The sequence below is a fragment of the Monopterus albus genome, unplaced genomic scaffold (assembly GCF_001952655.1).
Source record: "Monopterus albus unplaced genomic scaffold, M_albus_1.0 scaffold19.1, whole genome shotgun sequence".
Classification (NCBI taxonomy): domain Eukaryota; kingdom Metazoa; phylum Chordata; class Actinopteri; order Synbranchiformes; family Synbranchidae; genus Monopterus; species Monopterus albus.
In genome coordinates this window covers 918,839-933,212 of record NW_018127899.1, presented here as the reverse complement: position 1 = coordinate 933,212, position 14,374 = coordinate 918,839, and the positions used below count along the sequence as shown (strand labels likewise).

Here is a 14,374-nt window from a genome sequence, read left to right as displayed (position 1 = left end):
GAATGCACATACGTGAGGTCAAAACTAGATGGGTAACATTAATAATTAGAAATGAGCAAGTTATTTTGACCTAATAATGATATAAATGTGATTCCAGTTGCCAGCCATAGGTTTTTATGGTCAAGGAATCACATTGAGGGTAAAATTATCACGGCAGTGTTGCTTTTAGGTGTAATGGTATTATGTGGAGGTTGCACATACTGAGTGCTGCTTTTTTAAGAAGAAGGTATATAGAAATATTCTTGACTGTTTTGAAGTCTTTATTTTATATAAGGAAAACTAATTGAAATGAGAAATGTAAAAGATAAATATTCTACTTAGGTTTCACAGTTTATCAAGGGTTTGATTTCACCACCAAACCCCCAACACTAGCATTAAAACCTGTGCACACTTGAACCTAGCTTGCAGTGTTTACCTGACCTCTTATTCACTTCTGTCAAAATCATGCATTTCACAAATTCATTGGAAAAATAAACTCTCACAATAGCCATTTTTGCCCTTTATTTGTTCCACAGGTCCAAAGTAATTGTTCAGAAACATGCATATATCTGAAAATGAAAAAAAAAAATTCATCAAGCTGTGTTTTTTTTGGCTTATGAATGTGTCCATTTTAAATCTAAGTCATGTCTTCTGGCCAGTGTCATTTGGTATATCCAAAAGTACATTTAACACCCATCAAAAGAAAATAAGTTTGTATCATTCTACAGTCCAAATTCAGGGTCAGGATGACCTATAATGACCTATAATGACTTAAAAGTAAAAAAAAAAAAAAAAAAAGCACGTGTTGCCTAAGCTGTACCCATTTATCCTTGAGGACATATCCAGACACAGTTTGTGCTGTTGTGGTCCATCACTCAGCAGGGCCCGTGCCAGTCTCAATCTTCACTGCATCCACTAGAAAACTGAGCTCATTGCACAGAGTCTCGTAGCGGTAGGACATGCGTATTTGTGCCACATTTGTCCGCCTAATGTCATTGCCCATGGGTCCATCCTGTAAGTAGTTGGGACCAATGAAGTGCTTCTTTTCCTACGGGTGACAAAGTTTAAATAAAGAACATGTAAAGCAAGTACTGAACCAATGTGAAAGTCTTGACAGGATGCAGCAGGCTCTTTTTGTCTATGGAGCAGGTGGGGGTTCAGTGACCTCAGCACAACTGATGGTAACAGCTGTGTGATTGAAATGTGGACCTTTCTATTGGTAGAAAGCACTTGGCTGTCTTATGGGCAGACTAAAAGATTTTCCTCTATATTAAGATGCTTGCAAGTAACTATTTTCTGCACAAGATTTCATTTTGATCATTTTATAAACAGTTAAATTTATTGTAGTGATGTAGAAAAAGACTATTAAGGGATGCAGACAGGATTTTATGGACCTTTAAGAGGGATTTTGCAGAAGTGAAAAAGGGTACATCGTTATAATTCAGTAATGTATTTTCTGTAATTATATAGTTTGTCCACCAGAGGCCACTGACCAGTTTAGTTTTCAACTGAAAAATGTCTTTCTCAGGTCATATCTTGGTTACAGATCTTAAACAATATATTTGTGTATGCTATGAGTGGATTAAAAAATCAGTAACTGATAAACCATTATTAGATTTTTTTTCTTCTCATGTATTTATTAGAATTTATATTACTCAAGGAACTCGGGGGCATATAGTTTCCAAGACTGGTCATTTTGGCAGCCTACAAAGTTGTTTAAAGCTAGTGTTGTCAGTCTGACTGTAATGGAAATAGGGAGGTTGTGAAAATATGTACAAAGACCAGACAGCAGAGGTTTCTTTACCCCCTTCCTTTTTTGTCCTCCTGAAGTCTTCTAGACCTACTGTGAAAAACATTTATGCATTTGATTGAGCAAAAAAGTTTGACTTCTACCTGATGTGACAGGCCACTCTGCAGCACACTGTTCCTGGCTATCTCGCACACATCACAAGTGCTAAGCTTCCACAACTGGGCTGCAATGGCATACTCCTCCATCAGGGGCTCCTGAAAGGGTTGAAAGGAACATTTGTCATAATTAGCTTCAAGAAAATTCTAGTGTCACTATTTTTTACTTTTTATATACCAAAGAATACATTGATAAATGGATTAACTGTAAAGGAAAAAATTAGATTATTCAAAATAGCTATTAATTTCAGCCCTACCTATTGGATATTAAATCATGTTACATTAAAATGTTAATTTTGGTTTAGATACATTTTTATCTGTAATAGTGGTTGCATGGCAAATAAATTGTAATTTGATTAAAAAAAAATTCCCAGTGGTTTTCACCTTGGTGTAGTGAAACTGCATGGGGTCATCAGTGGACAGCGACACACACAGGCCCTTGTGCAGAAACTCTCGTAGAGGGTTCTTGGAGTACTCGAGGAACAGGCTGTTGTTGCTCAGTGGGGACATGGCGATTGGGATCTGGGCCAGGTAGTACAGGTACTGCAACACTGGACTCTGGGGAGGAGGAGGTGCAGATAACACATTCATATGAGTAATGCTATAGATCAACGAGTTTATTGGAGGAAATTTAAAGGAATAATCTGCAAATATTTCATGGATATAAAAGTCTTGAGTCAGCCTGTATCTAGCTCATGAATGCTCTTCCTAAACTAAGTGCACCAGTAAGTGACAGAACTAGCTGTTGATTCAAAATAGCTGTCTGTTGCTGCTGACAGGAAACCCAGAACTGTAAGCTGCCATGACTCAGTATTATTGGAAGTCTTTTGTCATCATGTTTGACCAACAACTCTATTCATCATGACATTCCAAGGCAATGCTTGCTTTTCAGTTAAAGTGGCCTTTAAAATATAAATAAAAATCTGTAATATACTGCCTTACTATCTCCGTTATGGTACTAAAATTAGATTTTTATAGCCTGAATGTTGGCACAAAATGAGTTGTCTGTATCAGCAGCTTCAGCTATCAGCATGTATCAGTGTATTGAAACCTGGTATGAACTGAGGACTGTACCTTCTTGAGGTTGAGTCCGTGGGAGATGTTGTCGGCTGTGAGAAAGGCAGAGACCAGGTGGGTGATGGAGCCAGCCTCGCCACAGTGAGGGCGAAACTGGAAGGTGTTGAGTCCTCGCTCCCTGGAGAAACACAAACAAGGATGCTGTGTAGTACCTGTTGTAAAATATGTAGCACATGTATCATGTACTGTATTTGCTGAAGAGCATAATTAGGCCGAACTCTTTCTTGCTTCTGGGTAAATCATTTTCATCGGTGCTCCCATCCCTAAGAGAGCATTTGTGTAATGTTACTCGTGCATTTTCATCTGCGGTGTGAATGTGACTTTTTGTGCACCTGCAGAGTTGTGGCAGTAATATGCTGAGGCTGTATGCGCTTCTGGAAATTGGCAACATAGGCAGGCATCATGTCATGGAAGGTTGTATGCATGTGCAGACTTACTTGCGCAGGTTGTTTAGCACCATGATGTTTGCGTACATGTAGAACAGGTAGTAGGTGTAGGGAGGGTTGTCGTCTGTATCCCACTCCTCAGGCTTTGGGCTTTTGTAAGAGAACATGTGGTCGCTGTGTTTGGATTCATCATCCACGCTGTCAAACCCTGTCACCTACCAACCAGCAAAGATCATGTCAGCATGTTTGCAAAACAAATATTACACAGTCGTGTTTGTCGTGTCAGTGCAACAAGATGTAGTCTAACTTTGTGTTTTACCGTTTTCCTGCTGCTAACTGATAAAGCTGCTATTTCATTTTAAAAGTTTCCTGTTTGTCACAGACTCAAACCACCATGAGAGTACTTACGTATTTTAAGAATACATGTATTTCTTTGTGCTTCTGCGGATTGACTGTAGCCTCAAAGAGGGGTAGGAAAATGTTCTCCAGAATCTTGGCAAAGTGTGGCACTAATTTCTTTGCCCTGAAAATGTCACTGTAAGACAAAAGGAATCAGCTCAACTAGTCTTTCTGTACAAACAAACATTTTATTTTAGCATTTGTTTGATTATTCAGAACAGCTTGTTGAGTATTTTTCTGATTGTGAGTTTTGTGAACAGTTGGAATTTCATCAGTCAGTATTATTTAAAAGCAGAAGCAGTATAACACTTGTTCAGACAAGTCATTGGTTTTGTAACTTGTGCATATGGCTCACTGCCATGGGTAGAGTAATTTCTTCCTTATAAGAGCCTAGCACATTCAAATGAATCTAGGTCCTTTTGTGCTAATAAAACCACGTTTGTGTTACTGTAAGAAATGTTCCTTCTGTCTCATGGGATTAGGCTTTCAGTGAGCACGTACTAGATCCTGGGAACTTGGATCATCCATCTCATGTTTGGTGAGTGGAGCTTATGCTGGATGAACCAGGTTGCTAGGCCCTTCCACTCCCTGGCAGAGCGGCCGTAAATTGACAGACGGGGCTCAGTATGCTGGTATTTGCTCTCCTCCATCTCCTTGGCTACTTCCTGAAACAGATGCCAAACCACAGGAAGTTTGTTTCTTGATAAAGGCAGAAGTTGCCATGTCACTAGACAGATAGCATGCAATTTGTTTCTGTTTCAAATACCATTGAAGCAAATGTACTTCATGCAGCAAATAAACATTATAGATATGAAAGAAACTTGATCTCCCGTAACGTTTTAGTAGACCGCTCCCAGCGGGAACAAAGCATTTTTAGTGTTTCCCAAACATTATGATCCTTCCAAAAATGAATAGGTGAAGTTATGTGCATATGAGGAGTTGGTTCATCACTAGTGCTGCTAAATCTCCAGTTTCTGCTGCACCTTGGTTGCATTTTGCTTTTACTGTGCCTCAGTCAAATCTAAAAACATTTTTGTAACTTTTTTTTTTATCTCTTGGAAACTTTGAAATAATCTTTAGTTTCCACAAAGACTCAACTCTGTTGATTTCTCCCTTTATACTTTATTTTTATTCTGTGCTTAAAAATACAGGTGCAGAGGCAGGTGTACCTGAAGAAGAGCCAGTTGAGCTGGAAACTTCTTTTTCAGAATGGAATAAAGGAATACTTTTCTGAGGGGCAGGCAGCATGTTGTCTGTTTGCCCATCATTTTAAGTCACTGAGTCAGCTTTAGTTAGCGACAGCTGGTATGACTTAACTGGTTGTCGTTTTAACAAGAGACAGCCACTATCAGCAGAAGCTGCTACCTGAACATTTCCACACTGAAACCTCTCTGAAAGACTCCACTGATATGTCTTTGACTCATTTTTATTGGTTCATGTTGTTTGTCGATTTTGAATAATTAATTACAATTTATCTGCAACCACCTTCAACCTGTTGTAGAAATATAGACAAGATAAACGAAAACACCAGTATAGAGGCTTTTACATGACAGTAACGCTCAAGCTCACCTTGATGAGGCGTGCAAAGTATTCTCCTTCGATGTAGTTGTCTGATTTCAAGTAAATCTCTCGCAGTTCACTAGCCCCCATGGGGTTGTATTTGGCGTTGAACTTGTCAAACCGATGAAATGTTTGTCTTCCCTAGGAGAGTAATTTGTGAGAGGGGGGTGAATCTTATGTACTGATGATCACATTCTCATTCCAACAAAGTGACTGGATTGATTATTTTCATATTACACATTAAAACTGACCTTGTGGAACATAGAAAATGATTGCGTAACACCATATGAAATGCATGAACAGCCATAATTTCAACCTTGTGTCAATAAAGCTCAGGTTTGTGAAATGTGCACTGGTTATTTGAGAACAACAAAATAATTTGTTTGCAGGCACATAGAGTAACTATGTGACTACCTGGTGTATTTTTAGTCTTTTTAGGTAAATTTGACAGGGAAAACCTGATGAATGCTGCAACAGCATTGTAGCAGTAATAGTAATATTGTACTGTGAAGGCCTGATGTTCTAGGAACTATAACTTTTGTGTTCTTACAGCGTGCACGTCCAGCGAGTCTACAGTGAGGTCGTAGGGGTCCATCTGGAGGGTTTTGAAGACATCCTTGAGCATGATCTTCTGACTGCCTTTCTCCAAGACCACACGATCGGCCTCTGTCTGGTATGTTGTCTTTATAAACTTCAGAAGATGCTTTTGGTTCATGCAAGCAGCAGCATGTATGTGTGTGTCCACCTGTGTTAGACATAAAGCAGTGACAGTGTGCAAGACAAGTTGCACTAGATCCAAAAGCTTCAGTTTATTTACACCAAGGGCACTAAATTTAGATGAGCTCAGGTTGAAGTGTTCTCAGCCAAATTGTTTGTATTACATAATGTTTAATGCAGAGTCTCTGAGTTGTTAAATCTTTCCCTGCTGAGTTGGATGAAAAAATACCAACTGACCTTTCTGACGTTGTAGAAATCTCTGTGTGGAACACTTTTCAGTTCTTTTAGCTCTGCCATTTCATTTAGCATTTCATGGAGGTTGAATTTAGATTCCAGGAAGTTCAGTCGTCTGTGACAGTAGGTTTTCCTTTGAGGCAACACAGCATAATATGAGCTGAACGCATTGTATATGAAAATCTGAGTTATGTTAAAAGCTACTCGCACTTAGCTGATTAATACTACAAGTCCCGCTGATCGGGAAGGAGAACTGCTCACGTTGTTCTGTGAAATATCAGTTGAAAAAACTGTAAAATGTCTAATTTAGCTGTTGTGGTCAAGATTCTTGTGTACTCACGTTGGACCATCAGCTATCATAGCGAGGACATAGCTCAGGTCTATGGCAAAAGTCTCAAGGTCAGGGTAAGGGAGGCTGTGTGGCTGCTCTTGTTTGAGGGCCTCTTCGTTGTCGTAAACATAAATTATACCGTCCTTCATCTGCATCTTACAGTTCAGGTCCTCAGGAATACCCTCCATGGAGTATGGGTCCCCCCCTTCCTGAGGGGAAGGCCAGATATCTGCAAACAATGGGAGTAAACAAAAGAGCAAATAAGGAACAATCATAAGTATAGAGAATGCTTTGTGATAGAATGCAAAACCAGTTTTGCCACCTTAAATTCCTCAAGCATCATTTAAGTCTTGTGATGTTCTTTACAAATAGTTTTCATTTAGCTATCTGAGGTACCAGCTGTCTTTATTTACTTATTTCTTTGTTCCTTACTCAAATAAATGATTAAGTGATGTTGGTTGTGTGGGTTTGAGAAACAGTTACACTTTGTACAGGTTAAGCATTAAAATTACTCTGCCCCTAATTTGCAGTGTAGTAAAATACAGTAAATACAGTGCAGGAGTATTTGTCCATAGATGCTTTCCACTGAGTAAAATAGGAAGTTCGTTAAATGCCCTGACCTGGCAAGATCTCATCCTCCTCCTGCCACTTAACATTTCCAGCGTTGCGGAGGTATTGGGCAGTGGTCCTGGGAAAGCGGTGGTAGGCCAGCCTGGAGTACTTCTCTCTGATGAGCAGTGCCTTAAAGAGACTCTTAGCTGCCTGTTCATAATCCTCAACTGTTATCTGGAAATGTCATGGAAAGGTTTTCACTTTAAATGACAGCAAATTCAAGTTAATAATGTTTCCTTTGACTTTCAGTTTTTTCCTTTTTCTAATATTTTTCTTAAGTCTCTAATTTTCTTAGCTCTTGAGCTAACACTGGCTTTTCACTGCATTTCAGTAACTGCAGTATTGACAAGCTCAGCAATATTTTATTGTCATTCATATATGAGTTTTTGACTGGTTGAGTATTTTTTTTGTATAGACACAAATAAATTGTTCTAATGAGGTATCAGTTTTGATTGCTGGGAGATATGTGAAGTAGCTGTCAAATGTTCAGGTTAGTAGTTGTGCATCAGTATGTAAGAGTGTTGATTCAGTTTACCCCTGCACAGTAATCTCCACTGATGGTAACTCTCTGGTATTCTGGGAGGCCCTCTGGGAGACTAGGTTCAGGTGTGGTTGGGGAGAACTGTGACGAACCCATTGTCGGGCCCAATTCTTTACTGCCAGGGGACTGCAGATTTATCGACTGCGAACGCTTTAACTTAAAACTTTTCTTCCTGGTGACACATGAAGAGACAAATGTTACTCTGGTACAGTAGCTGGTATACAGTATGTAGTTGGCTGCAGATCTATGATTGATTATATTTTCCATTTCTACCTCTTAGCAGACTCCTGAGACTCCTGCTCAGCCAGCTCTTTCTGCATCGCCCTCTCCCTGTCCTCATGTAGACCAATGGGACAGTCCTCCTGCACGGTGAACAGTGCTAGAGCATCTTTTTTGATTTTCTCCTTCAGGGCAGAGGCATAAACCCTCTCTGCCATCAGACGTACATTTTCTTCCACGTCATTAATTGAGATTTTCTGGAAACACTGTGTCATTTCTGTGGAAAAAAGTTCTGAGTTTTAGTGAATTTTTTTTAGTTAGTTTTGAAGTAATGGCACAGATTAACAATCTGAGCACTTGCTGACAGCTGCTGATATTTCATCTCAAATGTGGTGAAATATGGCAGCACCTGAAGAAGAAATAACATCTTAGTGATAGGTGGTAAATAATAATACTAGGAAGATAAACCTGAGACTGAGAAGAGTTTAATGTTGGGAATGGTGGGGGTCAAGGGATGAGCTTGGCATCTTAACTCACACCAGTAAACATGTCTCGAGTGGCTGAATTGTGTTTCAGTTACACCAGCATGCCAGGCAAGTTGCAGTAAACACAGTTAACTACCCGGTACTGTCCTGGGTGTCCCAGACTGGCAGTTTCAGCATTTTGCATAGTGATCTTTTAAGCTGGCAAAATTTTTTAAAACAGTTTCTTAAACTGCAATGTACCAATTTTTGCAAAAACTCTAACCGGATCACATTATGAACAATAAAGCAGTAAAGTAGATGTGTAGTTTTTACTACAAATGGAAAGTGAATTCCTGGCTAACTGCAGTTCTAACAACAAAACAGTCATTATTTTAGTTCTCAAGACCTTTTGGTGGGAACACATGTCATGTTTATTTGTATTCACCTTCTTCTCTTACATACCCATGCCATGAACTAGGGAGCTATTTTTAGGCTTGAAACCCTGAGAATTCCTATTTTGATCAGATGACATGAAGAACAGCACAGTTGTTTCTTTTAAAAAGCTATGCCTGCTTGGTCATTCTTTGCTAGTATGAATACTACTGTTGCTGTCAGGACTAGAGATGTGTGTGTATTCTGATTACCATGCCATCACTGTTACTAATAATGTTGCAGTCAGTTTAGGACACTTCACCAGTTCTAGCATCAATTCCTGTGGAGGTATTTAAATCACAGGCACAAGGCAGAATGTACAATACCACTGTATGAAATATCAAACTTCTCTTCTGCAGACTCACCAACCATAATCTGAAAACTGCTAGTGATCTTTATAGATGACACCACCAGTATTTGCCTTCACATTGGCACAGTTTACTGCCTGATCCTTGACACATTTTGGAAGCTGTAATTCAGCATGTGTACACTCTCCCTACTGGAACAGCTGAGCAGCCACTAGGTGACCTTGACCCACGTGTCCCAGCTATAGAAACCTGACCTACACAAACAGTGTGGATATTGTTTTAGAACATAACAAAATAACATTTCAGTTAATATATTGACATATTTATTGGAAGAAGGAGTTTAATATATCACAAAAATGCACAGCCATAAATGAAATGATAATTCACACTACTGACCTTTAAAATTTTACCCATGTATGTTAGCTGTCACTTTTGGTTGAAAGCTGGTATACTTACCTCGGTATCAGAAAGTGAATCATCCATTAAATGTCATGGCCTTAGTTCCTTTGGTTGTAGACATTCAACATTTTTTTTAATATTCAGAAATTAGAAGTTGTTTTTATAATCTGTCTCTTACCTTCTGTAGTGATTTGGGCCATGTTTGGCTCTCTTTCTTTTGAATCAAGTATTTAAACTTTCATGTGTCTGCTTCTGTCTCTTCTGGACTCACTAGCTCTTAACTTTGGCTCCACTCTTTTCATATGTCTGCCACTCACTGTCGGGTCTTACAGAACACTTTGAAGTGTTGCAGAAAACTCTTTGACACCATCAAGACTGTCCTCGGGTCTGGTGTCTGTATCTTTCTTGTTTCTACGATGTGTGTCCGCTGTTCCTTTTTTTTTTTTCCCCTGGCTGCCTCAGCCAGGCTTTGCTCTGATGTTTATGTGGTCTGGTGCCTCTGTGTATTATGCAGTTGCTGGTCGTATCTTTCTTGAGTGCTGCACTCCATCTCTATTTTAAGGTGGTAAGAGCATAATGGCAAGAGGGGGCTGCTAATCCAAGGTTATGTCATGACTGGCAGCTAACATGTAAGTGGCTATTTGTGAGATGTGGCAATAACAAGGGAATGAAATTGTGTAGTTCTTTAGGTAATATTAAAGTACTTTACAGTACATACAGTACCCTGTGAAAGTGCATTAGAAAAACTCATTTTCCCCCAAATAACATACTAAAGTATTGCTTTAACTGCTGATGTACATAAAAAACAGTGATAGTAAACAGTTTTTACCAGCATAATTGTTTGTTTGCAGTTTTCAAGAGTCCATTATTCCCTAAAAGTAAATCCACTCATTGATTAGATTTATATCAAACTGCATTAGTTGTCAGATCAAAACAGTGTTCTAGGGTAAAGTTACCATTTAAACGTTTATGCAGCTACCATCAGTGTCTTTACTGTAAAAAGCTGACAGTAAGTCATAAAAGCTCATTTCTTTAGTAAGAAACTTAAATTTCCTTAATCCAGTAAGCAGGTGGTAAATTTTATTATTTATAGGGCAAGGTCATGTGGCCTTTGGTGTCATACATTTACTAAGGGAACAGAGGCCACTTGACTGGGCACTTCAACAAATGTACAAATACCCTGCACATGTCCTGATCCAGCATGTAATGAGTTTTATCAACAGCAAATAAACTTAGATTGCTTTCACTTGCTACAAGTGATGGGGAGTGGGAGTGATATGATCCACTACAGAAGTTTAAGTTTGTATTAGATGCTTCTTTGGGCCATGAATACAAAAATACATAACTGATAATTGAAGTTTCAAAGAGTGTAAAAATGTGTAGCCTGCTGGTTGGCGATTAAATGGAGCCAGTTAAACCATGCCTTTTAAATGCTGAACTGTATGTAATGGGCTTAATTCATGTTTGCATGTGCATGGCATGTACTGTGACTGTAGTGCAGAGGGATGAAACTAATGATCATTAGCCCTAACTTTGAGCCCTTGTGTCCAAGATAACTCAATGTAAACTCTTTCTCCCAGCAGGGTTATACTGTTATTTCACCTTGTGATGAAAATACATTTTTAGGAGCATTTAGTGTAGCTCTTCATAATTAGTTGAGTGCACGGTATGAATGTCTTTCTATGCTGGAGTGTTGACTCACCTTTCCCAAAGTTGGGTGTGGACTGCCGTTTATGGAGGGGTGTGTCTCGCTTACTCATTTTGATCTGTTGGACATAAAAGAATCCATTTAACACTGGGCTACTTCACAGTTCAGTGACTTATCATTATTTTAGAGGTGATTTCTGAGTGAGCTGGCAGTTTCAAGTCCACAGAAAAAAAGATGTTATCCCTTAATATGGTATATCAGTTCACAAAGTGTTGTCCGATTGGTACAGTGCCTTGTTGAACCTGTTGAACAAGCTTTTGTTTGCCATAGAGGATTCATTTTGTTTGTCTTTGTTGGTATTTAACAGGCAGTGCACCAGTGAGGTTTTGATAATGTTAGTTATGAGGCGTGCCAAGCTAATTTAGAGATACCCAAGATGGCTGAAAATGAGCATGCCTGTTAACACTTCTAAAGTTGAGCTGTTCAGCTGAGTGTATGGCGATTTGTTGTGGTTTTCGCTGTGACATTTCAAGATGCTGCTTTTTTTTTTAAGTTTGGCACTTTAAGGGTGTCTGTGTGCAGTTTAAGGAAGTGTATCTCTTCTGTTATAATGATACCAAAGATTTTTGGTTAAACATTTTAAATGAATTGGGCTGATGTGTTGGAGAGTGTGCACTACATTTTACTGGCCCTTGATATAGGGAAGGCAGCATCAATCAGCAGGTTGGTCAGTCCACCACTTTAGTCCAGATTAAAATATCTCTACTAGAAGATGGACACCCATGAAATTTTGTGTAGACATTCATGGTCCCCAGTGGATGAATCGTGGCTTTGGTGAACCACTGACTACTGCTCTAGTGTCACCAGCAGGGTGACATTTTTGGCTTGTAGTGAAATGACTTGACAACTGTTGGATGGATTGCCATTAACATTTGGTACACATATCCATGGTGACTTGATTGTGTTCCTTTTCAGGTAGACACTTATTTTTTGCCCATAATGGTCATCACTGACTTCAGTGATGCTGCCAGTGAAGAATCAGCAAAGACAACTGCAACAAATCTCAAGTTAGCATTCTTCTTTTTCAGTGTTTTATTGCCACAATTTTATAGTGAACAGCAAATAGGTTAATAGTTGAATCATTTTTATAAATACTCAAGGGAAAATTCATCCAGTGTCAGTTCAGGGGAGGTTCCTAGGATGTTTGTAGGATTCCAGCTTCCAAAGATAGGTTTTAGTGGCTCACTTGCTATTGAACTGCGCGAGTTCAGGCATGCAAGGAGTGCCATGACAAGTCAGTTTTATTTGTAAGGCATCTCTCAAAGCTTTTGTTTCTACAAAGTGTGGAATGGTTCTCAAAAAAAACCTGTTCTGCAGCATGTACAGGGATAAAAGAAAAGCCTTAGGAATATGTTTTGCTGGAGTGCTCACCTCCACGGATTTAACCAGGCGTGCCAATTTATCTGTGGGTGGGAAGAGGTCATTATAAGAGATGAGTACAAATGTTTAACATTAAGGAGGGGGAAAAAGCCAGCATTCAGCCTGGTACAGTGTAAGTGCTTGCATTCACACTATACCTGAATGAAAGAAGGGGGATTTGTAGTTCTTTTAAGATTAAGATGTACCACCCCGACTAACAAAACAAAACAAAACAACAGTTTTTCCTACAAAAGTTTCACGACAAGCTCTCATCCGGTAGTGAAAAGGGGTTGCACGAAATGCTTTATGTGAATAGATGACTAAGTTTTTTTTTTATGAGGAACTTATTTTATCATAACTAAATTTGCTTCCTAACCATAACCCAAGTGTTTTAGCTGCCTAAACTTAGCCTAACAGTTATTGCATTTGCTTAAACATGGGTATGGGCCAGCAATTTAATTTCATGAACTAGCAGGACCTATGTGAATGTAGCTTAATCATGTTTTTAATTTTCAAATGATTTATCTTAACAGCAAACAGTCTGTATCTCAGACTGCTTGCCAGTTTTTCCAGTTATGTATTTGACATTGCCTGTAATGTGCAAGTTGCCCATCCATCACAGCTGATAGTGACACTTATGTTCATGCCAGTGGGGAATGTATAGCTCTGACGTGACTTGGTTTTTGGACTGTGTGAAGATAATAGTGTAAGAATCCACCTGAATAAAGTAATATAGCAACTTGACAGAAAAAGCCTCGACCTGAAAAATAAAAACCCATCAACCTTTTGGTGTGAGGCAGTAAAAGTGTAACTTCTTCTTTTTTTTTAGCATATGAAATGAAATGTTCGACTGTCCCTTAAATCCATTGTATTCTTCTATTATGATACCTCAAGATGGCTGACGAGCTAGAATGCAAAATATACAGCACTGAAAATCTATCACTTTACTGACTGATCTTCGTTAACCTCCAAGGCACAATGCAGCTGTGGTTTTTCTGTCAGCCACTGCTACCTTGTAAACATGTCAAGTGCTAGAAAGAATGCAAGAGTGGTTTAAAATAAGATGTGAGGAGCATAGCAAGAGAAAAGAGAACAAAGGCACAAAGCACTGTTGTGACAGCATTGTACTTACTTTTTGCAGGCTTGCGCACAATGTTAACACTTATTAGAACTGAAGAGACTCTTATTAGGCATCAGCAGAGAAGTCCTGGCAGAAAAGGGTACACAACTGGTTTTCTCTTTCGCTACCAGTGAGGAAAAAAAATGTAGTGTGTGCAATCAGGAAGTGATTTGCATCCTTGTTGCGTTAGAGGAAGCTTGCGCCAGTATCGCTTTTTCATAGAACCTATTTATAGACCACAGCCCTCTTTGTGTATGCGAAGTTTATTGTTCAGGACAGAGCTCACTGTCAGGTTTAGGGTATATGATTTGACATAAAATGTACATAAAGACCTGCTTTGGAATAGTATTTACAGGTTAACAATATGTTTAAGTTAAAGGTGGAGCCTTTTTTGAAAATTGGTAGAGTTTTGGCAATCACAAAGAAACTTGAATTTATTAAAGTTTGCCTTGACCTTTGTGCTGCTGTGAAACAAGTCCAGGTGTAACTGGCCATGGCTGAAGTGTCTGATCATTTATGCACTGTAGGGCAGTGGTCCCCAACCCCCGGGCCGCCGTACAAGAAATCATTAATTATTTCTGTTTTATTTATTATCTGAGTCTGAACGATCTTTTATTTTGAAAA

General features: G+C 39.0%; 1 protein-coding gene across 3 annotated transcripts; it reads right to left on the bottom strand.

Annotated features, from left to right (window-relative positions):
- Positions 1 to 319: 319 nt before the first annotated feature.
- Positions 320 to 13,940, bottom strand: ampd3b (adenosine monophosphate deaminase 3b). Of its 3 annotated transcripts, XR_002274390.1 has the most exons (17): positions 13,763 to 13,940; positions 11,266 to 11,329; positions 8,015 to 8,237; positions 7,736 to 7,913; positions 7,209 to 7,374; positions 6,598 to 6,817; positions 6,261 to 6,390; positions 5,857 to 6,051; positions 5,316 to 5,447; positions 4,248 to 4,411; positions 3,756 to 3,882; positions 3,399 to 3,562; positions 2,959 to 3,079; positions 2,269 to 2,442; positions 1,873 to 1,983; positions 800 to 1,027; positions 320 to 548 (listed from the first exon to the last, which is right to left on the bottom strand). XR_002274390.1 is itself a non-coding variant. In XM_020593384.1 (16 exons), exons 2-16 carry the CDS (start codon positions 11,321 to 11,323, stop codon positions 851 to 853), a joined length of 2,340 nt encoding a protein of 779 aa, XP_020449040.1. In that variant the 5' UTR covers positions 11,324 to 11,329; positions 13,763 to 13,940; the 3' UTR covers positions 487 to 850. The 3 variants fall into 3 exon arrangements, 2 of the variants coding, with proteins under 2 accessions (XP_020449040.1, XP_020449041.1); XM_020593384.1 differs by having other exon boundaries at positions 487 to 1,027; XM_020593385.1 differs by lacking the exon at positions 13,763 to 13,940 and adding an exon at positions 12,643 to 12,661 and having other exon boundaries at positions 487 to 1,027.
- Between the last annotated feature and the right edge of the window lie 434 nt (positions 13,941 to 14,374).